The sequence below is a fragment of the Chiloscyllium plagiosum genome, unplaced genomic scaffold (genome assembly GCF_037043375.1).
Source record: "Chiloscyllium plagiosum isolate Xiang-an unplaced genomic scaffold, Cpla_swu_hap1 HiC_scaffold_1, whole genome shotgun sequence".
Lineage (NCBI taxonomy): Eukaryota > Metazoa > Chordata > Chondrichthyes > Orectolobiformes > Hemiscylliidae > Chiloscyllium > Chiloscyllium plagiosum.
In genome coordinates, this window is record NW_028270139.1 from 9325919 (window position 1) to 9353251 (window position 27333).

The 27333-nt window shown below is 43.7% G+C and overlaps 1 protein-coding gene across 3 annotated transcripts in view; it reads right to left on the bottom strand.

Moving 5' to 3' along the window:
• reeld1 (reeler domain containing 1) overlaps positions 1 to 27333 on the bottom strand; it is a 60772-nt gene that overhangs the window by 24131 nt on the left and 9308 nt on the right. For all 3 annotated transcript variants that reach the window (XM_087975368.1, XM_043699297.2, XM_043699287.2), the window contains exon 2: positions 25403 to 25625. In XM_087975368.1, the coding sequence (XP_087831494.1) occupies positions 25403 to 25613 (211 nt within the window). In that variant the 5' untranslated portion in view covers positions 25614 to 25625. The remainder of the gene's footprint in view (positions 1 to 25402; positions 25626 to 27333) is intronic.

Sequence of the window (27333 nt, forward strand, 5' to 3'; positions counted from 1 at the left end):
CCGGAACTGTGTCCCTCCATTTTTCTTCTCTCGGGAAGTGGAATGAAAGAGAACCGAGTGCAACGAGACTTGAATACATTTGTGAGGTTCTAATGGTCTTTTCTCATTCTGATAAGAAAATATAACATGAGAGTCAACTCCCATTCACCTAATCTCTGCAACCATGATTTTCTGAGGCTTTGTTTTTATTTGTTCATGGGATATGCATGTTTCTGGTTACACCAGCATTTATTATTCATCTCTAACTGCCTTGAGAAGGTAGTGATGAGCTACATTCTGGAACAATTGCAGTCCATGCATTGTAGGAGCACTCACAATGCTGTGAGGAAAGGACTTCAGGATTTTGACCTAGCAACAATGAAACAGCAGCAAGTTAATTCCAAGCAGGATGGCATATGGTTTGAAGGGAAACTTTCAGCTAATGTGATTCTTGTGCATCTACAGCCCTTGTCCTTCTAGAGGGTAGTTGTCATAGGTTTAGAGATACTGTTTAAGAAGCTTTGGTGAGTTACTACAATGCATCTTGTAGATGGTTCACATTGCTGCCAATGAATGATGGTGATGAAGAGAATGATGTTGAAGATGGTGGATTGGGTGCTAACCAGCATTGCCCTGGATGGTGTTAAACCTTTTTGAATTTTGTTGGAGCTGCACCCATTCAGGCAAGTAGATTGCACTTCGTAAGATGTTGGACATGTTGGGGTGGAGGAAAGAGGTGGTGAGAGACTGGAGGGAGTTACTTGTCACAGAATACCTAGCTTATTTCTGGTCAATGTTAACCCCAGGATGTACCGATACATCAAGGACAACAGCAGTTCAAGAGGGCAGCACACTGCTGCCTTTAACAACGCAGTTAAGGATGGGCAATAATTATTAGCCTAGCCAGCAATGTCCACATCCCATAAAAAAAGAATTTCACATTCAGTTTGAGAGTGAGAAATATGTACCTAAATTAGTTACTTAAACGTAAATACTGTAAAGGCAGTTATATGGTTACAAAGACAGAGTTAATTAAAGTAGGCTGGAAAAATCAGTTAAAAGTTAAGATGACAGAGAAGGAATGGCAGAATTTAAGGAGATATTTTACAACCCTCAACAAAGATATATTCCACTGAGGAGGAAGGACTTTAATAGAAGGATGTCCTATCTGTGGATTACTAAAGGAGTTAAGGATGGTGTCAAATTGAAAGAAATGGTGTCAAATTGTGAAGATACATGATCGGCTGGAAAATTGAGAAGACTTCAGAAAGCAGAAAAGAAATTATTTTAAAATAACAAGAGTGGAGTATGAGAGAAACTGACTAAGAAATTGAAGAACAGACAGTAAAAACTTCTCTGAATATATGTAATAAAAGAAAGCAGAGTGAGTGAGTGCTGGTCCCCTTAAAAAAGATTTGGGAATTAATAATGGAAAAGGAGGTAATGGCAGATTTGAAACAACTACTTTGTATCTCTCTTCACAGTACGAAACATAAAAAACCCTAGGAATAGTAGAAAATCAAGAAGGAACAGAGAAAGAGAAAGAAGTATTTAGAAACCAAATGGTAATCCTTTAAATGATAAATCCATTGACTTGATGATCTCTATCCTAAAGTGGTTTTCTTTCTAATCGCCAGTCGATCAATAGTCTTTTTACCCACACACAATTAAGGTCATTAGGTTGGCAATTGATACCCATGTAAGGGCTTCAATTTAACATCACTGCTACTAGAAACATCAAAAATAGGAACAGGAATAAGCCATTCATCCCTTTGAGCCTGTTTTGCTATTCAACACGATCGTGGCAGATCATCCTACTCAGTTCTCTGTTCCTACTTTCTCTCCTTTGATCCCTTTAGCTCTAAGGATTACACCTATCTCCTTTTTGAAACTGCTTTCTGTGGCAAAGGATTCCTGGATTCAACACTCACTAGGTGGAGAAATTTCTCTCTCTTAGTCCTAAATGACCTACCCTGCATTGTTAAATTGTGCATTCCCTGGTCATTAGGAACATCCTTCCTGCATTCCCTGTCTAGTCCTCTTAGAATTTTATAGATACACTCTTCTAAACTCCAATGAATATGGTCTTCACCAATCCAGTCTCTTTTCATACATCAGTCCTGCCATCCCAGGAATCAGTTTGGCAAATCTTCATTGCACTGCTTCCATAGGAGAACATCCTTCCTCAGATAAGGAGACTAAAATTACATACTGTACTCCAGGTATGGTCCCACCAAATCTTTGTACAATTGCAGCAAGACATCCCTGCATCCCTGCTCCTGTACTCGAATCCTCTTGTTTGCTGTCAGTGACTGGTGTGCATAAGGACATCAGAACCCATTGCACCTTTCCCTTTCCCAATATATTGCCATCCAGTGTTTAACCACCAATGTGGATACTTCATATTTATCCATATTATACTTCACCTGCCATGCATGTAGTCCTGTGCACGGAGTTATACTTTTTGTCTTTCTTTTTCCCCTCCTTCTTTATTTCAATTTTGTTTACCTTTCACTCAAACAGAGTCAGCCAGCCTGTGAAGCTTGGAGCAGGCCTCTCACTTCCATGTGGAGTGGCCCCTGGGGCCCACATGGCATGGGCTGGTGTAGCCTGGAGCAGACTCTGACAGTGGCATGGCATGGCCTGGAAAGCCCAGAGCGGGACTGTCGCAGCAGAGAAGGAGACGTTGGACTCTCTTTTAAGTTTTTTTATATATTAAGTTAATGTGAATGGCACCATGCATGGTGACAGTACACACTTTTCACTGTATTTTATATGGAATATGCATTGGGTAGGAAGGGTCTGATGTGAGCCACTTCCCTGCCATTTCTGTTCTCATCCCTCCCCCAATCCTCCACAATCTACTTCCAGGTGGCACAGCCTTCAATGACGTCTGCCATTGGCTGGTAGTTCTCAGTGAGCAGAAAGCCACTCCTGGGGTTCTTAATCCTGGGAAAAGCTGTCTAATTAGATACCCGAGTGATATTTGCTTTGGTCATCTTTCCTAAAAGAGGTGACGTGGGGTTTGCTGGTACTCTAGCCAGCAGGTGAGAACCCCATCACCACCATTAATCCTGCCAGCAGGTACATGGATTCTAATCTGTCAAGGATCACTAAATTCTGAAAATGTCCCAGTGATTGGAAAGTTGAAACAGTATCACCACCATTCAGGAAAAGAGAGACACTGAAATCAGGAAACAAATTGTCAGTATACAGAAGCAATCACCCCAACATCCGCAAACGAAGCTGCATCAGAACATTATTTCAATGAGTCACCACACACTACAGCACAGAGGAACTATGCAGAGCAGAGGAAAATCACCTATACAGTGTATTGAACAAGAACGGGTACCCAATGAACACAGTCCACCGATTTCTCAGCAACAAACCCAAATAAGCAGACAAAACATGTCTAGAAACACTAGCCACTCTCCCCTACATCAATGACATCTCAGAAATGACTGCCAGACTACTCAGACCCTTTGGCATCATGGCAGCCCACAAACCCATCAACACATTAAAACAGCAGCTAATGAACTTGAATGAACCTATACAGACAACGAGCAAAACTAATGTTATTTACAAAATACCGTGCAAGGATTGTAACAAACACTACATTGGACAAACAGGCAGAAAACTAGTCATCAGGATACATGAACATCAACTAGCCACAAAATGACATGACCCTCTCTCACTAGTATCCTTACATACAGTTGAGGAAGGACACCACTTTGACTGTGACAACACATCCATCCTAGGACAAGCCAAACAGAGACACACGAGAATTCCTAGAAACATGGCATTCCAACTGGAACTCTATCAACAAACACATCGAGTTAGACCCCATCTACCACACCCCCTGAGAAAAAGAACAGGAAATGACATCACCACAGGAAATGACATCACCAACCCAAACATATAAATAGAAAGCAGGAATTATCAACAGTGCTTCGCCTGGAGGTCCACTGAAGATATTACCTAGTTGGGTGATGAAACATCTGGAAATGAACCTTCCAGCTCAGTGAGCAAACCTACATCCAAATTACAGAGTGTTATAGTACAGATGTATCTGAGTGTCCTTGTATGTGAATGATAAAAATCTAATATACAGGTAGGTCATAAAATAGGTGAAGAGGGCACTCAGTAGGACACATGCTTCAGTCATGCTATGTTAATACTAATACAAGTGTGCAACTCTTCCTAAAGGCCTTTTCCTGTCTGGTTGATGTTCTCTAAATGCCAATTGCATAGACTTCAGGCCAATTCACATTCAACAATCTGCTTTGAAAACCCTGCTCATACTACAGCTATGACAAATTCCATCACAGCAGCTGGGACGATCCACAACGTTTGAAAACAATTGACAACATTCTAAATAAACCAACTCACAACAATCTCCCCATCTCCTAATGTTTATAGATACTTAAAAACATTTATAGGATTTGCATCTAGATCCATGTTTTCACCAAAAATGAATTAGTTCTTCCTAAGACAGTTCCTCCTTCTCTATACTGAGTTTTGTTGAAATCTAAACATTAGTTTTTTGAGATATATTGTTTACAAACACACACGGGCAAAACTGACCTCTGACAACCTTCAATGACTGATGTAATTCAGAAAATATTAGAATGCAAGCCTTTCTTACAAGGATTGGAGCACAAAATATTGGACATCACGCTACAAAGGTACAGAGCCTTGGTGAGGCTGCACATAGATTTCTGTGAACAGCTTCATTCTTCTTACTTAAAGATGAATGCACTTGCACTGGAAGTAATTCTGAACTCGGCTAATTCTTGGAATGAAGGAATGGCCTTACAGCCATTCTTTATGAGGAATGGTTGAGTAGATTGATGATTAATAGATTGAGTAGTATTAATCTTATTGAAACATAAGAGTCTGAGGGCCCTAACAAGATAGATACTGAGATTTGTCCTCCTGCGGAGGAATCACTGGGGGGCACAGTTCAAAATACAATCGAAAATTGCAATGAGGAGGAATTCCTTCTCTCGCAGGGCATGAGCGATTGGAGTTTGTTTCCCCAGAGGGTAGTGAAGAGAAGTCATTGAATAATTCAAGGTCATGTTAGACAGAATTATCATCTAAGTTCAACATTATAGTGGGCAGCCAGGAAAATGGAGTTAATGACACACTCCGATCAGCCTTGATGTATTGATTATATGATAGCGATTCCTTCCATTCTTTGTTCTCCCTCATAAAAATCTACTCATTCACACATCTCCACACTAAGTTAGGGTATCAGCCACTCAACTTCAAACCCCCCAAAAATCTCATTTACCCACCATTTTGTCCTCATTAATATCTCCAAAAATGTAGATCAAAGTTTTAAAAATCTGAATCTTGTGTCAGATCTCTTCATTATCTTGCTTGTTCCTTTCTCTTTAATCTCTGCCAGCTCTGAAACCTCACCAATTTCCTTCTTGCTCTAATTCTGTTCTCTTGTGCATCCATCTCTGCATCCCACCCCAGTCTGGCAGGAATACCTCGTCCAAATCCCAAAAGAAAATCCCGCTGCCTCTCCCCCTTTAAACCCCTCCTTAAAATCCATGTGTTTGGACAGTATTCATCACACCTCCTCAGGTTTGCTTTAGCACAATGTCCATTTTTTTCTGACTTCACATTCATAAGAACATAAAAGAACCAGGAGCAGGAGTAGGCCATCTGGCCCTTGGAGCCTGCTCTGCCATTTTATACGATCATGGCTGATCATTTTGCAGCCTCAGCTCCACTTACCCACACTCTCACTGTAACCCTTAATTCCTTCATTGTTCAAAAAAAGTCTATCTTAGCTTTTAAAACATTTACTGAAGTCGTGTTGACTTACTTCAGTGGGAAGAGAATTCCATAGATTCACAACCCTCTGAGTGAAGAAGTTCCTTCTCAATTCAGTCTTAAATCTGCTCTCCCTAATTGTGAGGCTATGCTCTCTTGTCCTAGTTTTACCTGCCAGTGGGAATAAATTAGTGCAATTCTGGCTGACAATCAATAATTAGTGGTGTGCCTCAGGGATCGGTGTTTATTCACAATTTATGCGGATTATTTGGAGTTGGAGACTGTGTAGTGTGTCAAATTTTGCAGATGACACTAAGGTGAGTGGCAGAGCAAAGTGTGCAGAAGACTGAAACTTTGCAGAGGAGCATAGCTTGAGAGTGTGCAAAGGTCTGGCAGATGGGAACATAATCTCTACATCTATCTTATTTATTCATTTCATTATTTTGTATATTTCTATAAGATTCCCACCTCATTCTTCTAAATTTCAATGAACATAATCCCGGTCTACTCATAAGCCAACCTCCTCAACTCCAGAATCAATCTAGTGAACAGCCTCTGCACCCCTTCCTTTCTCAAGTAAGGAGAACAAAACTGCACACAGTACTCCAGGTGTGGCTTCACCAGTACCCTGTACAGTTGCAACATAACCTCCCTGCCTTTAAACTCAATCCCTTTAGCAATGAAGGTCAAAATTCCATTTACCTTCCTAATTACCTGTTGTACCTGCAGACCAACCTTCTGTGATTCATATACAAGGACACCCAGGTCCCTCTGCACAGCAGCATGCTGCAACCATTCAAGTAATAGTCTTTTTTGCTGTTACTCCTACCAAAATGGATGACTTCACATTTATGAACATTATATTTCATCTGCCAGATCTTTGCCCATTCACAAACTAAGTTCCTCTGCTAAGTTTCACAGTCTTCTGCGCACTTTGCTCTGCCACTCACCTTAGTGTCATCTGCAAACTTAGACACACTACACGTGGTCTCCAACTCTAAATCATCTGCGTAAATTGGGAATAAATACTGATGCCTGAGGCACATCACAAGTTATTGATTGCCAGTCAGAATAGCACTTGATTATCCCTATTCTTTGCTTCCTGTTAGTCAACCAATTCTCTATCCATGCTAATACTTTACCCATAACGTCTTGCGTCTTTATTTTATGCAGCAGCCTTTTGTACGGCACCTTGTTGAAGGTCTTTTAGAAATCTAGATACAATATACCACATCTACTGGGTCCCCATTGTCCACCGTATTCATTATGTCTTCATAGAATTCCAAAAGATTAGTTCAGCATGGACAGTTTCTATCAAGATGCCTTACTATTTCTTCCTTGATAATGGACTCAAGCATCTTTCCCACTACAGAAGTTAAGCTAACCAGTCTATAATTCCCATCTCCTGTCTATGTCCCTTTTTAAGCAGTGGTGTCATATTTGCTGTTTTCCAATCTGCTGGAACTGCCCCAGAGTCCAGCGAATTTTGGAAAATTACCACAAATACACTCGCTATTTCTTCTGCCATTTCTTTTAGCACCCTAGGATGCATCCCAACAGGGCCAGGAGACTTGTCTATCCTTAGGTCCATTAGCTTGCCCAACACGACCTCTTCTGTGATAATGATTGCGTCCAGGTCCTCACCCATCTTCGTTTCTTTATCAATTACTGGCATGTTATTAGTATCCTCCACTGTAAAAACTGATGCAAAATACCTGTTCAATGCATTGGCTATTTCATCATATTCCATGACTAAATGCCCCTTCTCATCCTCTAAAGGATAATGTTTACTTTAGCCACTCTTTTTCGTTTAATATATTTGTAGAAACGGTTGCTATCTATCATTCATTACAAGTGCTACTGAAGTCCTCGACTGTTTACTGGACCTTTGTGTTGTCAGTACTTTTTAGTCTTGGGTAGCAAATGTCTAATGATCTGAATAAAAAATATAAAGGAGACTGTGCATTGGCCTGTTGGACTCCTTAAAGAAGTAGCCTATTTTAAGATGATGGTGCAACTTTCTGTTAATTAGTGGGCTAAATTCAAGAAACAAAATTGGAATCATAAATTAGGAATTAACAAACACAAAGCAATAACAATATTTCAGACTGTTAGCCTATTCTGCGAGTTTCTGAATGCCCATAAGTGAAAGGGTTATTATTTGTGTCATTATTTCCCATTTGACACTGTTTTGTAATAAGGCAAATTTCATTACTGACTTAGTTATAAGTTATTATTGATCACCGCTTTACCATTCATTACTCAAAACCAAACTTCAGATAAGACTAAATGAATATAACAACCTTAACTCACTGTCATTTAAGGTTGATTTTCTCCAACTATTCATTGCATAAACTTTTGCCTTAAGTTGTACTCCCTCGCCCCTCCTGAAATTCCCTTTTATGGAAAATAAACTCTCTCACGTGCTGGCCATAGTCTGCAAACTCTAACAGTCCACCAGCTACATCTAGTGGCAGGAAATCCTTATTACATAGACTTTCCCTCTTGTGAATAACAGTTGTATTCTTGTTTGCGTCTCTTAACACAGAACTAACATTCTCATAACAGATAAACAACATCAGTTCAATTTACTTAAAAATCTTAATTAGCTTTACTTAACAGACAATCTGATAACATGCAGTTACAGAGCAACTTATGCTCACATTCTGAAGTCCTCATGGCTGTTGGTTACGTAGTGTCAATGGCCCTTAGCTCATTAGTATAGTCAGCTCATAAAGCAGCAACATATTATCTCCTTTATTTCCTAGAGAGGATTTCATGTACTAAGTATGAAAATGCATATACATTATGTTGTTGCAAAACCGTTTACTGATGAGTCAAAAATTGTAAGATTTACCAAGTTTAGAAGTGTGTACAACATAACAGTGGTTTGACGATTCTTTAAGATCTTATAATGGTGCGATATTTTGGTTGCTTGTGATTTATATGTTGTTGGTCTCTCATATGTTGTTAGAGTATTAGTTGTTGTCATGCTGGTTTTCCACATCTTCATAATCCAAGTGTATATTTTTTGTGTCCTATGCACAATTGGAGTACTGTAGAGTTCCCTAAGTTAGGCCATCTTTCTCCTCAACATTAAAAATCACAACACCAGGTTATAGTCCAATAGGTTTAATTGGAAGCATGACCTTTTAGAGCGCTGGTCCTTCATCAGGTGGTTGATGAAGGAGCAGCGCTTTGAAAGCTAGTGCTTCCAAATAGACCTGTTGGACTATAACCTGGTGTTGTGTGGTTTTTTAACGTTGTACACCCCAGTCCAACACTGGCACTTCCAAATCATTTCTCCTCGACATTGCTTCATTAAGTGTTGTGACTTCAGAAAATCTTGGCTCATTACACAATTTCTGTGGGTAACCAAATTCCTTGGGTAGGATGGATGATTGACTCTCTGCTCTCCACACAGATTCAACATTTCCGTAACTGCCTGTTGATTCTATGTCATCTTCATTCTCCCTTGTGTTCTTGAGAAGTTTGCCCAGAATCTGAGAACTTCAACAGCTGATAGTTTGGCAGGGTTGACTTAAAATTGCCTTTCAATGATGATCTGTTCTAGAATCAGAATGCCCATATGCAAAGATGTAGATTTTAGGTATATCATTACAATAGAAAGCGTAGTGTTTTTCTCATCGCCATGCTCTTCATAGAACAGGCCCTATGACTCTCAATGTTGCGCCGACCTGTGAACTAATCTAAGCCCATCACCCTACACTATCTCATCATCATCCATATGCTTATCCAAGGACTGTTTAAATGTCCCTATTCTGACTGAGTTAACTACATTGGCAGGCAGGGCATTCCACACCCTTACCACTCTCTGAGTAAAGAACCTGCCTCTGACATCTGTTTTAAATCTATCACTGCTCAATTTGCAGCTATGCTCCCTTGTACAAGCCAACGTCATCATCTGAGGAAAAAAACTCTCACTGTCCACCCTATTTAATCCTCTGATCATCTTGTATGTCTCTTTAAATCCCTTCTTATCCTTCTTCTCTCCAATGAGAACAGACCCAAGTCCCTCAGCCTTTCCTCATACGACCTTCCCTCCAGACCAGGCAACATCCTGGTAAATCTCCTCTGTACCTTTTCCAATGCTTCCACATCCTTCCTGTAATGGGGCGACCAGAAATGTACACAATATTCCAAATGAGGCCACGCCAACGTTTTGTATAGTTGCAGCATTACATTATGGCTTGTGAACTCAATCCCGCTACCAATAAACTCTAACACACCGTCTGCCTTCTTAACAGACGGTAAGGGCTTTAACAATGTTAACCATTTGCTTGGTGAGACTGTTGGATCTGGGATAATGTGGCAAGGCTGCCCAGATGTCTTTAAAAGGTCTGCCTGTATCTTGTGGTGCTTTGTCAGATATGATCTCTTCAGGTGCATTGAACAGACTGAATATCACATTCATTGCATGTGAGACAGACACAAACGAAATGTCCTTTAACCATTTGACAATTAGAAATTTGAAAATGTAGTCTGTGATTGAGAGAAAATCATCATGCATGGTGAAAAAATCAGCTGTGATTTTGGATCATACAGTCTGACACAATCTAACGAGGGTTTAGGAGTTCTTTGTGGTGCTACGGTTTGAGACTTTGGCATATCTCGGACGTTTTCACTGTCGGATCAGAGTCACAGTATCCTGTGCTTGTTTGGTCTATGCTCATATGCCCTGTGGCAGTGTGTCCTGTAAAGAGCTTTACATTAAATTATCTTGAGATACCTTGGTAATCTCTGTGCAATCTAAAGTATCTGCGATAGCAATGCCCAGTTCCTCTTGTACTGCGTCAGACCATTTTTTCACAATAACTTTCCAAAGCGCTTCCAGTTGTGGATCATTAGCCGTTTCTTCCTGAAATTGATTGCATATTGACATTAATCTCACCTTCCACCTCATGATATGTAGCGTTTACTTTTAAATCTGCTACAACTGTTAATTAGATGGGCCTTAGACTTGACATGAAAAAGAGAATTGGGGGTCTCTTATGGCACCATGGTAGTGTTCCTACCTCTGAGACAGGAGGCCCAGGTTCAAGACACCCATTCCAGAGATGTGTGTGGCAAGATGTGCCTTTAAGAGGGATGCTGTAAACCTGGTGCCATAGTGTTTGCTCCATGGAATGCAGAGTAAAATAGCTTTGGGTTTTTTTAAAAATTAGACAAAAGAAGCATGAGTGGGTGAAGTCACGCTCACATAGACCTAGGATTTTAACTTTGCTTTCAGCTGTTGAAGTTGGGGTGTTTGGAGTAGGAGCTGCTAGATACAGATCTATCTCTCTCTCACTCTCTCTCTCTCTCTCCTGCAGCAAAAAAAACTTGAGTATTCTCTCAGTTGCTAGATTCATTCTCTTGGTATTCCTTCTCCTGGACAGGAGCTACCATGTAAGTGAATCTGTTTTGCTTAATTTGACTTTGTCAAGGGTGTATTTGAGGTGCTGCTATATTGGAACAGTTGACAAGTGGTCATTAAATAATAGACTATTTTTGTTAAGCATTTCAATAGAGTTAAAGACAAATTCTTCTTGAGTTTATGTTTTAACTGTGGTGTCAGAATAAAGTGCATTTTGCTTAAAGCCCAGTAGTTTGACCAATCAATTCACATCGGGAATGCAGTGCCTTTTGGGCGGCATGGTGGCTCAGTGGTTAGCACTGCTGCCTCACAGTGCCAGCGACCCAGGTTTGATTCCAGCCTCGGTGACTGTCTGTGGAGTTTGCACATTCTCCCCGTGTCTGCGTGGGTTTCCCCGATGCTCCAGTTTCCTCCCACTGTCCAAAAGATGTGCAGGTTAGGTAAATTGGCCATGCTAAATTGTCCATAATGTTAGGTGCATTAGTCAGAGCGGGGTGGGTTACTCTTCGGAGGTTCAGTGTGGACTTGTTGGGCCAAAGGGACTGTTTCCACACTGTATGGAATCGAATCTAATCTACACATACCTTTAAATGAGATAAAATAAGCTCACTGCTTGATATGTTCCTGATTAAGGGCTTATGCCCGAGACGTTGACTCTCCCCCTCCTCATCTGCTGCCTGCCCTGTTGTGCTTTTCCTGTGTCATGCTTTTCAACTCAGATCTTCAATCCTCACTTTCTCCTATCTGCTTGCCATGTTTTGAGGGGGTTTAATCTGGCCCATAAGATATCTAATAACATCTCTGCGCAGGTTGATTAAAATATCTAAACCTGAGGATTGGTGTCAGTAAATTATCCAACCACACGCTATAGTGGTTAGCGCCCTGGAGAGATTCCATTATGACATGGTGATCAGATGGTGAGCTCCACTGCTAAATTACTTAAGGTAACAATATTGAGAATCCATTCAACACTAGAGAAAACAAAAACTTTCTAAGACATGTCTACCACTTTAAGAATATTATAGCTTTACAAAGATGCAGTCAGCCAGTAGCTGAGAAGAGTATAGAACAACCTTGATTATCCAAATGATAAAAGGCAGGGAGTATTGTGTTTGGATAACTGATTGTTCGGATAACAGATAACGATTTTATGGGACCTTGAGATCTTATTTGGATAATCCAAAATTTGGATAATTGAGATTCAGATAACTGAGGTTGTCTGTAAACTAATATTCAGTCATCAGCACTCATGGGAGCAGCCATAGGGTGAATGCAGCACTCAAGAAAAAAAAATCTTCACCTCAGAACTAGCAAAAAGGTGCAGGGAAAGTAGGAATAATATAAAAGTTGGGAAGAGACAGAAGCCTTCGCGAATAAGGTACTATTAGAGCAATTGGAAACTCTGAGTGTAAAGTTAGAGATCTCTGTGGGGCAAAAGGGGGAAAATATTTACAATAAAGGTGAAAACTACTAGACTGGAAAGAAAAAAAAAACGAGCATCACCACCATTTTAAGTAGGCTTCATGAAGCACAATTTCAATAGTCAGAGCAAGGGTCAGAAATTAATTTATTCCAGGTCACAGTACCAGTAAAATCAGAAAACTGATTCAAGGAGACAAGAAAGGAAATTTAAAAGATTGATGAAAGAATTTTAAGTCTTTTAGAAGGTCAGGATGCTTATAATTTAACTACAATTTAATGATAAGATTTATTAAATTACTAGCTGATCATTTGTTTTAAAATTGTGTGAGGCAATGTGCAGTGTGTTTGAAAGGTGGAAACCATCCATTTTGCTGATTAAGAAATGGGCAATGTCCATCTTGGCTACATCAGGTGTAATGCCAAAAGGGAGGAAAGTGGAGTTGAGGATTATCAGATCAACTATAATGTAATTGAATGGTGGGGCTGACTCAGGCTGAATGGCCTATTTCTATTTTACCTCTTATGGTCTTCTGGTTCCTTTGCCTTGCTGTAATTCAGATACAATTGCTCACAGTCACAGGACAACAGTAATCTTCAGATCATATTTCAGATTCAGGTGAGAAACAATAGGCAGTTTTGATATTTGAAGCTTTATCAGGCTTTTTTTCCCAAACTAGCTTACGGACGGATACGTAAAGGGTGCTGCTTTCAGATCCAAACCATGATCCTTGCTGTGAGAGAGACAGACAGACAGGCAGAGAGGATATTGCTCACCTTTGCAAGTTTCTCCAACTATTTCTAGGTGTGCACTGAAAAGGACAACAAGCTCCTCAATCCAGAGGTTGTTGCTGGGTGATGGCAACATTGATCTTTTCAGGTTTTCCAGGCCTGCTTATTCAACAGTTAAAAGCTATAAAACATCACCCTTAGCTCTTTGTAAAGAATTTCAGGGCACCACATACCAAAGTGCCTTTTTTTTTTGGAGTTTTTTTTGGATTAGCCTTGATTATCAAACTGAGCCCAAGACTCACTATGCTATTCATCACATGCATTTCCTGCCATTTTCAAATAACTCCTAAAGGCAAAATGCATATGGAAAGTGATTGGTTTGTTTTCCTTATCTCAACACTAATATTGTCTAATAGTGAATGATGCCAGGCTCTTTAATATTTAGTAAGTTTGCGGATGACACCAGAATTAGCATTATTCAAGTACTTGCACACTATAGGTTGCATTCTCTGCAATCATAGCATGGTGCATGTGAAATGGAAACTTTACATGAACTTCTTTCTCTTTGGGGTCTATCCCTACCTATCATTTACTCCTTACCCCCTACCCCCATTCTATCTTCTGCATGTAAACTGACATTTTCCTAGCGACCATCAGTTCTGAGGAAGGGTCACTGGACCCAAAACATTAACTTTGATTTCTCTTCACAGTTGCTGCCAGACCTGCTGAGCATTTCCAGCAACATCTGTTTTTGTATCGAATACAAAAGTTGGCAAGTGATGTTGCAGCTGTATAAAACTTCAGTTAGGATGCTTTGGAGAGAGTCAGCGAAGGTCTACAAATATGCTGCCTGCTCTGATGAAAAGAGGTTGGATAAGCTCAGATTGTCTTCATTGGAAAGACGGAAGCTGAGGGGCAACTTGATAGAGGTCTACAAAATTACAAGAAGCATTGATAAGGTGGATAGTCAGAGGCTTTCTTCCCAGGATGGAAAGAGGGCACAGGTTCAAGGTGAGAGGAAAAAAACGTTTAGGGAAGGACAGGGACATGTTTTCACATAGAAGGTGGCAGGTGTCTGGAATCAATTTGGCAGTGGAAATAGCGGGATCGGGCATGTTAGCAACGTTTAAGCAGTATCTTGACAAACACGAATGGGAGGTGAACAGGCATACAGGCAATAAGTAGCAAATCTAAATAAAGATTAGGAATCGGCAGATTTGGTGGCTTGAAGGGTGCTATATAGTTGTTTGAAATGCATGCAATGGGGATACTAACACTGGTCACAAGTAATTTTGCCATGTCAGTAGACATTGCAAATTGAAGCTAGTCATCTCTGTGAACAAAAGTTATCACAGTCAACCTTAAAAGTGCAGGCAACAAAGCACAAAGGTAATGCAAGATATCATTGGCTGCACAGAGGGGCAGAGCAGATTTCCTTTCACCTTGACCTGTGGTATTCTCCAAGATGTTCCGATACACAATATGCCGCTTCTTGGGATACGGAGTTGAGAGCAGAAGGGTTCAATACTCATACATCACTTCCAACCTCCTTCTGACTTTTCAATATGGTTGGTGCCACATTCAGCAAAATAAGGTCCTATGTCAAAGTTCCATGTGGAGACTACAGTGGTCACCGACTCCTCCAGAGCGTGTGTCCTGCTCCAGCAGTTGGCATAGCTCTGCGCCAATCCCCTAGGTCTGTGATGGAGGAAAAACAGATTCACCATTCTGTGACTCACAGTAACTACTGAACAGCTTCCACTTGAAGAGGTTGCAGCTGTAGGTTTCCTCAGGATGCACAGGCAGCACAGGGGTGGGCTGGCCAGAATCTCAATGCCATTTCCTCAGAGGAGCAAAGCACAGTGACAGCACAGAGTTATGCCAACTGCTGGAGCAGGACATGCACCCTGGAGGACTGGGTGATCATCCTATCCTAATGGCAGTCAAGGTGACAGCTATGAGGTGTGAAGTCTTCACCTGATAAAAGAGCGGTGTCTGAAAACTTGTGATGTTGGACTACAACACGGTGTCATGTGACTTATGACTTTGTCCACCTCAGTCCAACACCAGCATCTCCACCTTGTGTTTATCATCAAAGTTTTATGGGGCAGCTGGCTCCTTCCAAAGATTCACTGGGGACCTGTGTGGGATCTCCCTATCCCCAACCCACAGATGTGGCTTATACTGTTACCAGTGCAAATTGTACCAGGTCTCATCAATTTAACTTGGATAAAAGTGAAGTGTTTAAATTTGGCAAGGCAAATCAGGGCAGGACTTATAGTCAATGGCAGGGTCCTGTGGAGTGTTGCTGAACTACTGCGACCGCTAATAGTCTGGCTGTCTCAGAAATGTTTTGGATTATGGTAGTGTGGCTAGTCCTTTGGGTTGTGGCATGTCCTCATTCCGTTGTCTTTCCCTTAGGCATCTGTTGATGAAATTGCGAGGGTATCCGTTTTTGGCGAATACGTTGTACAGGTGTTCTTCTTCCACTTTTTGCAGTTCTGGTATACTGCAGTGTGTTGTGTCCCTTTTGAACAGTGTCTTGATACAACTTCTTTTGTGTTGGGTGGTTGCTTTCATAGTTTAGGACTTGGTCTGTGTGTGTGGCTTTCCTGTATACTTCTGTGGTGAATTCTCTGTTCGGTGTTCTCTGTACCATCACCTCTAGGAATGGGAATTGGTTGTCTTTTTCATCCTCTCTAGTGATTCGGATTCCTGTGAGTGTGTGGCATTGATGATCCGGTGTGTGTTCTCTATTTCTGTGTTTTTAAACACCAACTAGCCACGAAACGACACGACCAGCTATCCTTAGTAGCCACACACTCAGATGACAAGCAACATGAGTTCGACTGGGACAACACTATTATTATAGGACAAGCCAAACAGAGAACAGCCAGGGAATTCCTAGAGGCATGGCACTCATCCACAGATTCAATCAATAAGCACATCGACCTGGACCCAATATACCGGCCACTGCAGCAGACAGCTGGAACTGACAACCGGAAGCGGCAGGTACAAATCACTATAAATGCCGGAGGAAGTATCACAGAAGCGCTTCACAGGAGGCTCCCAAGCACTGAGGATGTCACCTAGACAGGGGACGAAACATCTGCAACATAAATTCCCAGCTTGGCGAACAGAACCACAACAACGAGCACCCGAGCTACAAATCTTCTCCCAAACTTTGAACATTTATTCACTGTTAATTTGTTGGTACTCAGAAAAAAAGCATATTCCCAGAAGCAATTGGGAGATTGGTTCAGTGGTCAGCGACTGTCTGTGTGGAGTTTGCATATTCTTCATGTGTCTGTGTGGGTTTGCTCCGGTTTTCTCCCACAATCCAAAGATGTGCAAGTTAAGTGGATTGGCCATGCTAAATTGCCCATGGTGTATAGATTGGGTTGATTAGCCATGGAGAATGCAGGGTTGTAGGGTGGTGGGTCTGGGTGGGATGCTGTATGAAGGGTTGGTATGGACTGAATAGTTTGCTTCCATACTCTAGGGATTCCATGATTCAAATGCAGCTCCTGTTTATTTATGTTTTACTTTCGCTGTTGGAGAATGAAAGTGAATGGATTGAAGTGTTTGAAAGCTTTCCTGTATGCGATGGTCCCACATTAAATGCTGGGCTACACTAGGCATTGGGAGAAGTAGCATTGACTTAGGCAGGGTTGTACAATGGGATGAGACTAGTGTTGCAAAGGTGATAAAATTGTGAAAAAGGAGGGAAAAGCATTGCATGGTCCCTTTAAAAGATGGTGTTGTTCTTCTTTGCTTAGCGACTTGAAAAAAAATGGAAGTCTGAACAGCAGTTTAAAGTACATGTACAGGCAGTTAGTTACACCACTTGTCACACATCTTTATGAAATTATGAAGTAATCTGGGTGTGTCGGTTTTAATTATCAGAAGGGTGTCGACTCTGCTATGTAACACTAGAGACAAGCAAGTATTTGGTATGGTGATAAATGTATGAAGGTGTACTTGCATAGGTAACAATATATCAGCCATGCTTCCTATGTGCCCTAAGCAGCATGATTTATGGTTGCTGTCCCACTTCATGTGTCGTGAAAGGCAACTCCAGACTGCCAATGATTGGCCAGGTGCATGGTAAAGCTTTAAAGATAGCGTTGGCTCCTGGGATGGAAGAACAGCCCAGCAGCAGCAGCATGTATTCCCACCTGCCAGAAGTGAGGAAATACATTAATCATGTCCTGTATCCTGCTCAATGAGAGAAGTTTGGGGTGATTGCACTAAAATACCCTGTAGGGTTCGCAGAGAAAAACTCTCCAGGAAATTTATTAAAACAGCTTGCCAATTCCTAGTAAAATTCAGCTCTTTGTTACAATAAAGAGTTTTAAAAAGTAAAATTGTACTGTATCGTACTTTCCATATCAACCAGACGTTTGATGGAGAAATGATTGCAGAAAAGCCAGGATTGTATTTGCTTTCCGGAATAAATTTGGAATTATCAATAATTTTAACAGATGAGAACAGAGGTAAATGTTGTCTTGTGGTACAGTCAGATTTGGTAGTAATTAACTAAATATGCTGCCTGCCATATACTTTGAGAGAAAGTGAGGGCTGCAGATGCTGGAGATCAGAGCTGAAAATGTGTTGCTGGAAAAGCGCAGCAGGTCAGGCAGCATCCAGGGAACAGGAGAATCGACGTTTCTGGCATAAGCCCTTCTTCAGGAATGAGGAAAGTGTGTCCAGCAGGCTAAGATAAAAGGTAGGGAGGAGGGACTTGGGCGAGGGGCTTTGGAAATGCGATAGGTGGAGGGAGATCAAGGTGAGAGTGATAGGCCGGAGTGGGGTGGGGGCGGAGAGGTCAGGAAGATGATTGCAGGTTAGGAAGGCGGTGCTGAGTTTGAGGGATTTGACTGAGACATGGTGTGGGGGGGGAGGGGAAAATGAGGAAACTGGAGAAATGCGAGTTCATCCCTTGTGGTTGGAGGTTTCCCAAGCAGAAAATGAGGCGCTCTTCCTCCAACCGTCGTGTTGCCATGGTCTGGCGATGGAGGAGTCCAAGGACCTGCATGTCCTTGGTGAAGTGGGAGGGGGAGTTAAAGTGTTGGGCTACAGGGTGGTTGGGTTGGTTGGTCCGGGTGTCCCAGAGGTGTTCTCTGAAACGTTCCGCAAGTAGGCGGCCTGTCTCACCAATATACAGGAGGCCACATCGGGTGCAGCGGATGCAATAGCTGATGTGTGTTGAGGTGCAGGTGAATTTGTGGCGGATATGGAAGTGTCCCTTGGGGCCTTGGAGGGAAGTAAGTGGGGAGGTATGGGCGCAAGTTTTGCATTTCTTGCGGTTGCAGGGGAAGGTGCCGGGAGTGGAGGTTGGGTTGGTGGGGGGTGTGGACCTGACAAGGGAGTCACGGAGGGAGTGGTCTTTTCGGAACGCTGATAGGGGAGGGAAATATATCCCTGGTGGTGGGGTCCGTTTGGAGGTGGCGGAAATGACGGCGGATGATACGTTGTACATGGAGGTTGGTGGGGTGGTAGGTGAGGACCAGTGGGGTTCTGTCCTGGTGGCGGTTGGAGGGGCGGGGCTCAAGGGCGGAGGTGCGGGAAGTGGATGAGATGCGGTGGAGGGCATCGTCGACTACGTCTGGCAGGAAGTTGCGGTCCTTGAAGGAGGAGGCCATCTGGGTTGTACGGTTTTGGAACTGGTCCTCCTGGGAGCAGATGCGGCGGAGACGAAGGAATTGGGAATATGATATGGCATTTTTACAGGGGGCAGAGTGGGAGGAGGTGTAGTTTAGGTCGCTGTTGGAGTCGGTCGGTTTATAGTAGATGTCCGTGTCGATTCGGTCACCCGAGATAGAAATGGAAAGGTCTAGGAAGGGAAGGGAGGAGTCAGAGACGGTCCAGGTGAATTTGAGGTCAGGGTGGAAGGTGTTGGTAAAGTGGATGAACTGTTCAACCTCCTCGTGGGAGCACGAGGCAGCGCCGATACAGTCATCGATGTAGTGGAGGAAAAGGTGCGGGTTGGTGCCAGTGTAGCTGCGGAAGATGGACTGTTCCACATAGCCTACGAAGAGGCAGACATAGCTGGGGCCCATGCGGGTGCCCATGGCTACTCCTTTGGTTTGGAGGAAGTGGGAGGATTGGAAAGAGAAGTTGTTCAGGGTGAGGACCAGTTCAGTCAGTCGAACGAGGGTGTCAGTAGAAGGGTACTGGTTGGTACGGCGGGAAAGGAAGAAGCGGAGGGCTTTAAGTCCTTCATGATGGGGGATGGAGGTGTACAGGGATTGGATGTCCATGGTGAAGATAAGGCGTTGGGGACCGGGGAAGCGAAAATCATGGAAGAGGTGGAGGGCGTGGGTGGTGTCCCGAATGTAGGTGGGGAGTTCTTGGACTAAGGGGGACAGGACCGTGTCGAGGTATGCAGAGATGAGTTCAGTGGGGCAGGAGCAGGCTGAGACAATGGGTCGGCCAGGACAGTCAGGTTTGTGGATTTTGGGCAGGTGGTAGAAACGGGCGGTGCAGGGTAGTGGGACTATGAGGTTGGAGGCGGTGGATGGGAGATCCCCTGAGGTGATGAGGTTCTGGATGGTCTGGGAGATGATGGTTTGGTGGTGGGAGGTGGGGTCATGGTCAAGGGGGCAGTAGGAGGAGGTGTCCGCGAGCTGGCGTTTAGCCTCAGCGGTGTAAAGGTCGGTGTGCCAAACTACTACCTCGCCTCCCTTGTCTGCTGGTTTGATAGTGAGGTTGGGGTTGGAATGGAGGGAGTGGAAGGCTGCACGTTCCGAAGGTGAGAGGTTGGAGTGGATGAGAGGGGTGGAGAAGTTGAGGCGGTTAATGTCGCGGCGGCAGTTGGCTATGAAGAGATCAAGGGCGGGTAAGGGGCCAGCACGGGGTGTCCAGGTGGATGGGGTGTGTTGGAGGCGGGAGAAGAGGTCGTCAGAGGGTGGGCGAGAGTCTTGGTTGAAGAAGTAGGCGCGGAGGCGAAGGCAGTGGAAGAATTGTTCGATGTCACGCCGCATGTTGAACTCGTTGATCCGAGAGCGTAGGGGAATGAAGGTGAGGCCTCTGCTGAGGACTGATCTTTCATCCTCAGAGGGGTAGTTCTGGAGGGATAGTGAAAACACGGCAGGGCTGGGAGCTAGGACCTGGTGTGGGGCTGGAGCTGGGAGTGGGGGCGGGGTTGGGCGTGGGGGCAGGGACGGAGATCAGCGTGGGGGCGGAGTTGGGCGTAATGACGGAAATCGGCGTGGGGCGGGGTTAGACGTGGTGACGGAGATCGGCGTGGGGGTGGAGTTAAGCGGGGTGACGGAGATCGGCGTGGGGGCGGAGACACATGCGGCGTTGTGGTCGTGCAGATTAGTGATGTCACTGGGGGCGGAAGTGGCTGTGGCGGCAGCAACCCAGGGCGCAGAAGTGGCTGTGACGACGACCGAGACAGTGCTAATCCCGATAGCTGCGCGGGCCGCGAATCTGTCGGCGATGGTCTTCCTGGCGATCGTGGAGGCAGTTGTCTGGGCGGCGATCGTGGAGGCTGCGAGGTCGGTGGGGGCGGAAGTGACGTCTTGGTCCGCGGCGGCGGTTGTTGCCGCGGGCGATGTAGCAGACGCGTGATTAATGGCGCCGGACCGATCTCGGAGGCCGATGGAAGTTGAGGAACCCAGAGTGTGGGGGTAAGTACATGAAAGGTTTTGGTTCTTACTGTCTTTAATTTCCGATATGGCTAGGAAAAACTGTTTATTTAGTGTATGGGTTCTTCTGTGGATGAAGAACAATAAAGGTCCTTTACGGTCTGTGAGAGTGTTGTCCTGAGCTGGGGTTGGTCTAATTGCAGGGAATGTAGGTAGCGGCGCATGGCTGCAAGCGTGGAGCGAAGGATCCGGAGGGAGGTCTTTTGCTGGAGGCTTCGGATTTGTTCTAGGTACTAGCTTGTCCTGGTTGGGTCCAAATTTTGTTGGTCTGAACGTAGTCCGGAGTCCGTGTGGGATCAGTCGGTTCCGTAGGCAGGTGCTGAGGAAGGAGATGTGGCTGTGGTAGTGAGTCTGTTTGAGAACATGGCTGAAGAGCTTCTGTGCAGAGGAGATGACTTGGGGTGTGCAGTGAGAGAGGGACTCACTGAAATCCTTGTAGAGGGAGGAAGAGAGCTTCTTCAAGGAAGGCATCCTTGTAAGAGGATTCGCAGTAGGTTAAAATCTTTGAGAGAAAGTGAGGTCTGCAGATGCTGGAGATCAGAGCTGAAAATGTGTTGCTGGAAAAGCGCAGCAGGTCAGGCAGCATCCAAGGAACAGGAGAATCGACGTTTCGGGCATAAGCCCTTCTTCAGGAATGAGGAAAGTGTGTCCAGCAGGCTAAGATAAAAGGTAGGGAAGAGGGACTTGGAGGAGGGGCTTTGGAAATGCGATAGGTGGAGAGAGGTCAAGGTGAGAGTGATAGGCCGGAGTGGGGTGGGGGCGGAGAGGTCAGGAAGATGATTGCAGGTTAGGAAGGCGGTGCTGAGTTCGAGGGATTTGACTGAGACAGGGTGGGGGGAGGGGAAAATGAGGAAACTGGAGAAATCTGAGTTCATCCCTTGTGGTTGGAGGGTTCCCAGGCAGAAGATGAGGCGCTCTTCCTCCAACCGCCGTGTTGCCATGGTCTGGCGATGGAGGAATCCAAGGACCTGCATGTCCTTGGTGGAGTGGGAGGGGGAGTTAAAGTGTTGGGCTACGGGGTGGTTGGGTTGGTTGGTCCGGGTGTCCCAGAGGTGTTCTCTGAAACGTTCTGCAAGTAGGCGGCCTGTCTCACCAATATAGAGGAGGCCACATCGGGTGCAACGGATGCAATAGATGATGTGTGTGGAGGTCCAGGTGAATTTGTGGCGGATATGGAAGTGTCCCTTGGGGCCTTGGAGGGAAGTAAAGGGGGGAGGTGTGGGCGCAAGTTTTGCATTTCTTGAGGTTGCAGGGGAAGGTGCTGGGATTGGAGGTTGGGTTGGTGGGGGGTGTGGACCTGACGAGGGAGTCACGGAGGGAGTGGTCTTTTCGGAACGCTGATAGGGGAGGGGAAGGAAACATATCACTGGTAGTGGGGTCCATTTGGAGGTGGCGGAAATGACGGCGGATGATACGTTGTACACCCAACCAACCCAAAGTTGAAATTTTGAAAGTGTATTGTGAGTGGGTTGAGAGATAGATTTTTTCCATGGAGCAGATACAGTTGCAAATACTGTTGGGATGTGCATGATGATGTGGGTGGTGAATAATACCGGGTGGTAAAGATTGATGTTCTAATCTGTGATCCACTTCTGTCCCTTTCTCCTTTTAGATATCCAGGAGCTGCAACTTGCCAGGATAGTGGAAGGAGACAGAAAGACAATGATGTAAAACTAGACCATTAGGCATTTTCCCATTCACTGTCCCCAACGCAGATATTGACTCTGTGCATGTCTTAGAGGAAAGCATTGAGGCAGGAGCTGCACGTTGGAAGATACCTGGCTCATGTTGCCTGCAACCAGACAGGAGACAATGATAATGCGGGTGTCAGCTCACAGGAGAGTTCCTCTGCATTCAAATGAGGATTCAGATGAGTATTTTAATGGCTTCGTTAAAGGCTAATGGGTATAAACTCGAAAATGTTTGGTAGAATTGATAGTCTGCAGTCAACATGACAGAGCATGTTTCGGTCTGCACCAACTCGATACAGGGCCTTATGCAGAGCTCAGAGAATGACATTTTCAGCATGGAATTCACGACCAACCCAAACAACCATCTGTTCTGCCTGCCTCTTCACCCTGAGCTCTACATTCTCGTTTGCACTGACAGTCACCTCCCTGATGGAGGCCTCTTTTTCAGTCTTTGGAGTTCAAACTTTCCCTATGATCCTGACAATATAATCACATGCTTCAAAGAAAAATAATTGGGGGTTGTCGCAAATAAGCCTCCTCCACGCTATCTGAAAGTTCCCATATCTCATTGCTTCTGCTCAGCAGTTCTTTAGTATCCTGCCCCTGGTTGAGTGGAAGGAGGGATCCAGGACAAATATGATAGATAACCTTTACCATCCTCCAGGGATACAGAAACCAGATCCTCATCTTCAGCTGTTTGTACTCATAAAGCCTCTACTGTAGCTGTGTTGGGTTACTGCTATACCCAGAATCCGTAGTCAGTACTTCAAAGATCCACTGTGGGCTTTTCTGAACATCTGTATACCTTTCCACTATTCCACAATGGACATTACCACACAGATGCCCCATTACAAACCCCACCCGCTCACTTATCTTGAAGCCCTCAATGCGATAGCAGCTATCTGTCCTCATTCCTGTCTTCCAATTCCAGGATCATCAGGTAAATCCAATCATCCATCAAATCTGTTCAAAAGCTAGTGCTTCAAACCTGTTGGACTATAACCTGGTGTTGTGTGATTTTTAACTTTGTCCACCCCAGTCCAACACCGGCACCTTCAAATCACAAATTCCTACACGTCACAAAGTAGAATATCTAAATGAGGAGTTTCATTTTCTGCCTCTGTAATATCAAGGAATGCACATGGGGACCCTCTGCCTAGGGTTGATTCCCTCTTCCAATACTGAGCCTCCAATTATCCTGGAGTTATTTCAGACTTCTTCATGGACATTGTCATTTTCAACCACTCCATCATCAGCTTTACTTCTGTCAGATGCATTTCAACACCATCGGCCATGATTTAATACTTGTGCTGTGGAATCCTGCCAACTATACCAGAAATGTGATATGCAATTTGAATATATGAATGGCCCAAAGATCATGAAGCTGGGATTCTTTGTTCCACCAGCTTCAGGTCATTACAAATAAGAATGGAAATTTAGGATAAAAAAAATGGAACTATACAAAGTACATACAACAAAGTCTGTGGATTACATTGGACTGAGGAAATCTTTCTCTGTCTGTTGCCAGTGGAATAAAGAATCCATGCTTCATGATCTTTAGGCCTTCCACGTGTTCACATCTCATGTTACATTTCATTTACAACTTTGTGAAATCTATATGATATTTGCTGTTGCTTTATGTACATTTCACAGAAAGATTGTTAGTTAATGTGACAAATTAACAAGTTAGTAAATGTTGTGAAATAGGCAAATTGGTACAATCTGAAAAGGTCAAAACTCCACACAGTCCAATGGCAGGGGCTACACTGGGATTATCCCTAATGCTTCACTGCTGGAGGCCTCCATGCTCCAATGAGCAAGAGAGATTAATCTAGAATTGCTTTTGTCAGGTATCCAGGTTACGGATCCACCCAGATCCTATCAGTGAGACCCACAGCCACTTGGATGGCACTAATTCTGTCCCTAACTGAACAGATTGGTGGGGCACCTACATGTATGCTATATGCATCTACCCTCCTGAAACTTGGAGCACTTCACCTCCATTGGTGGACTGGCCTCCCATAGTGCACTAGGTTCTAATCCATGCTTGGCAGTAAGAATTTCTAATGTAGGGAGCCTGTACCTAGCTCTGCCCCCTTCCCACTATTTGCATTATATAGCAACAAAGAAGTTTCTGAAACAGTCCCTCTGTCAAAGTACACTGATATGCACTTGCCAGTTACAGCAGATGTCTGTGAGAAGTCCCAAGACAACTAAGGTTATCCTAAGGAAATACATTGCCTTTCACATACTGTGCTCAACATTGGTTAACATGATAATAGCAACATCCTTACACAATAGTGAGGTCAGGAATTAGCACTGGAACTGAGCCCAATACAAGCTTTACCACAAACGTTGTGATTAAAAAGGAACTGTATGAAAAGTGTTACATACAGATAAACCTACAATATTAAGTCAAAGTTTACCAATAAAGTAGGAATAGAAGAATAATGAATAGTTAGCTTTGTCAGGAAAAACACATTTGATTAAAGAGCGATAATATTTTCAATAATCTGACATGAAGGATTGCAGAGGCAAAAATATCGGTGTTATTCAAAATGCAGTTGTATGCTGTGATGAACAAGCTGTGGGCACCAGAGAACTCCGTTTCAGTGGACTAAGCTGTCTTTTCTTAACCCTGGAATTTCTTACCTATTCTGAAACATTGCTGTCATAAAAAATTCTGTGACAATTATATTGATTCATTACATAAAATGTATTATATAAAGGACTGGACACTAATAATTATATTCCCTTACCTGGTAGTTTTTCCCCAGGGAGGTATGTAGTCTTGTCAGTGTACACTGTCATAAAGTTGCTGCGTAGATCTTGTGGATGAGCACCGATGTGCTTTGGTTTCATGTCAGTACAAGCAGATGTACTTGCACCATGAGAGAATCCATTGGCAAAGGAAACCAGGCACAATATACCTAGCATCCAGACCAGCAGAACCATATGACTTCTTAACATTTTCAATAGAATCTATTCCAAAACAGCCAAAGATGCACGTTAAAGCGACATAAGCAAATGGATACATCAGACAGGGAGTCAGGTGTAGAAGTGATCAGGCAGCCCAATAGAAATACATACTTTTGTTTGGGATGGTTAATCTGGAGGAGATAGGTCAAATCTTCTACACTCCACCCTGCCTCACACACCCCTGTGACAGTATCGCATTACAGAAACAACTTTCTTTTACCTTACACCTACCTGTTTAACATTGAGAAGACAGCCACTAGTATGCGAGCTCTGTTGATTTTCCTCACCACCATCTGGGCTGTAATCTGTACATCAGATTGTCTCCTGATTTTTCTTTTCATTGTTTTTATTCCTAAATTCAAAATCAACCCCTTCCATTTAGAAACATTGACAGGGTAAATTGGCTTTGGGTACATTAGATTTGCTTCTGCATTTTGCGAGCAATGAGGTTGTTTCTCAGTTTAGAGGCTACTAATAATGTCCTGAGCCTTAGTTCCAGTTTATGTTCTGCCATGCTTTTGGTAGTAATGGGGGATGACCCTGGGGTTTGGAAGGATTGAGTTGGGGATCCTGAAGTGGAGTTGACAGGGATTAACAACACGAGGGCAATCCATTTCTTTGCAGAAGGGAAAGCTGGAAAATGCAGAACGAAGGATTCCGTATGAGATTTAAGACACCAACAAGTCTTTGCAGGTGGTCAAAGTGTCAAACGGTGTGAGTAAAGTATCCACAATACCACACCACAGTGACCACAACACCCGCCTCAGGCGACTGACTGTGTGGAGTTTGCACGTTCTCCCCGTGTCTGCGTGGGTTTCCTCCGGGTGCTCCGGTTTCCTCCCACAGTCCAAAGATGTGCAGGTCAGGTGAATTGGCCATGCTAAATTGCCTGTAGTGTTAGGTAAGGGGTAAATGTAGGGATATGGGTGGGTTGCGCTTTGGCGGGTCGGTGTGGACTTGTTGGGCCGAAGAGCCTGTTTCCACACTGTAATGTAATGTAATGTAAACCACCACGGCAATCTCTGCAAGACATGCCAAATCATCAGCATGGATATTACCATCACATCCACCACATACACGGCAGATATTCATGTGACTCAGCCAACGTTGTCTACCTCATATGCTGCAAGAAAGGATGCCCCGAGGCATGGTATATCGGTGAGACAATTCAGATACTACAGCAATGGATGAATGTACACCGTGAAACAATCAGACAGGATTGTTTCCTCCCAGTTGGGGAACAGTTCAGGTTCAAGGGCATTCAGGTAAGTGTCCTCCATGGCGGCCTTCAAAATACACAACTCAGAATCGCCAAGCAGAGACTGATAGCCATGTTCCGTATCCATGAAGATGGCCTCAACCATGATCCTGAGTTCATGTCGCTCTAGATGTAACCCTACCATACTTTTGGCTTTGTAAAATCTTTCTTACTGTTCTGTTTTAATATTTTCACCTGAGGAACAGTCACTGGACCCAAAACGTTAACTTTGATTTCTGTTCACAGATGCTGTCATACCTGCTGAGCTTTTCCAGCAACTTCAGTTTTTGTTTCTAAATCTGCAGTTCTTTCGATTTTTAAAAAATTAAGTATCACATTGATAACTTGTTGTGATCTCAATTAGCTGATTAGTTTTGGTTAGTACAGTTTTGGATTACTTGTTACTTTGGCGAGACCCTCATCATGCAACTCTTATATCTATCAGTTTGTCTC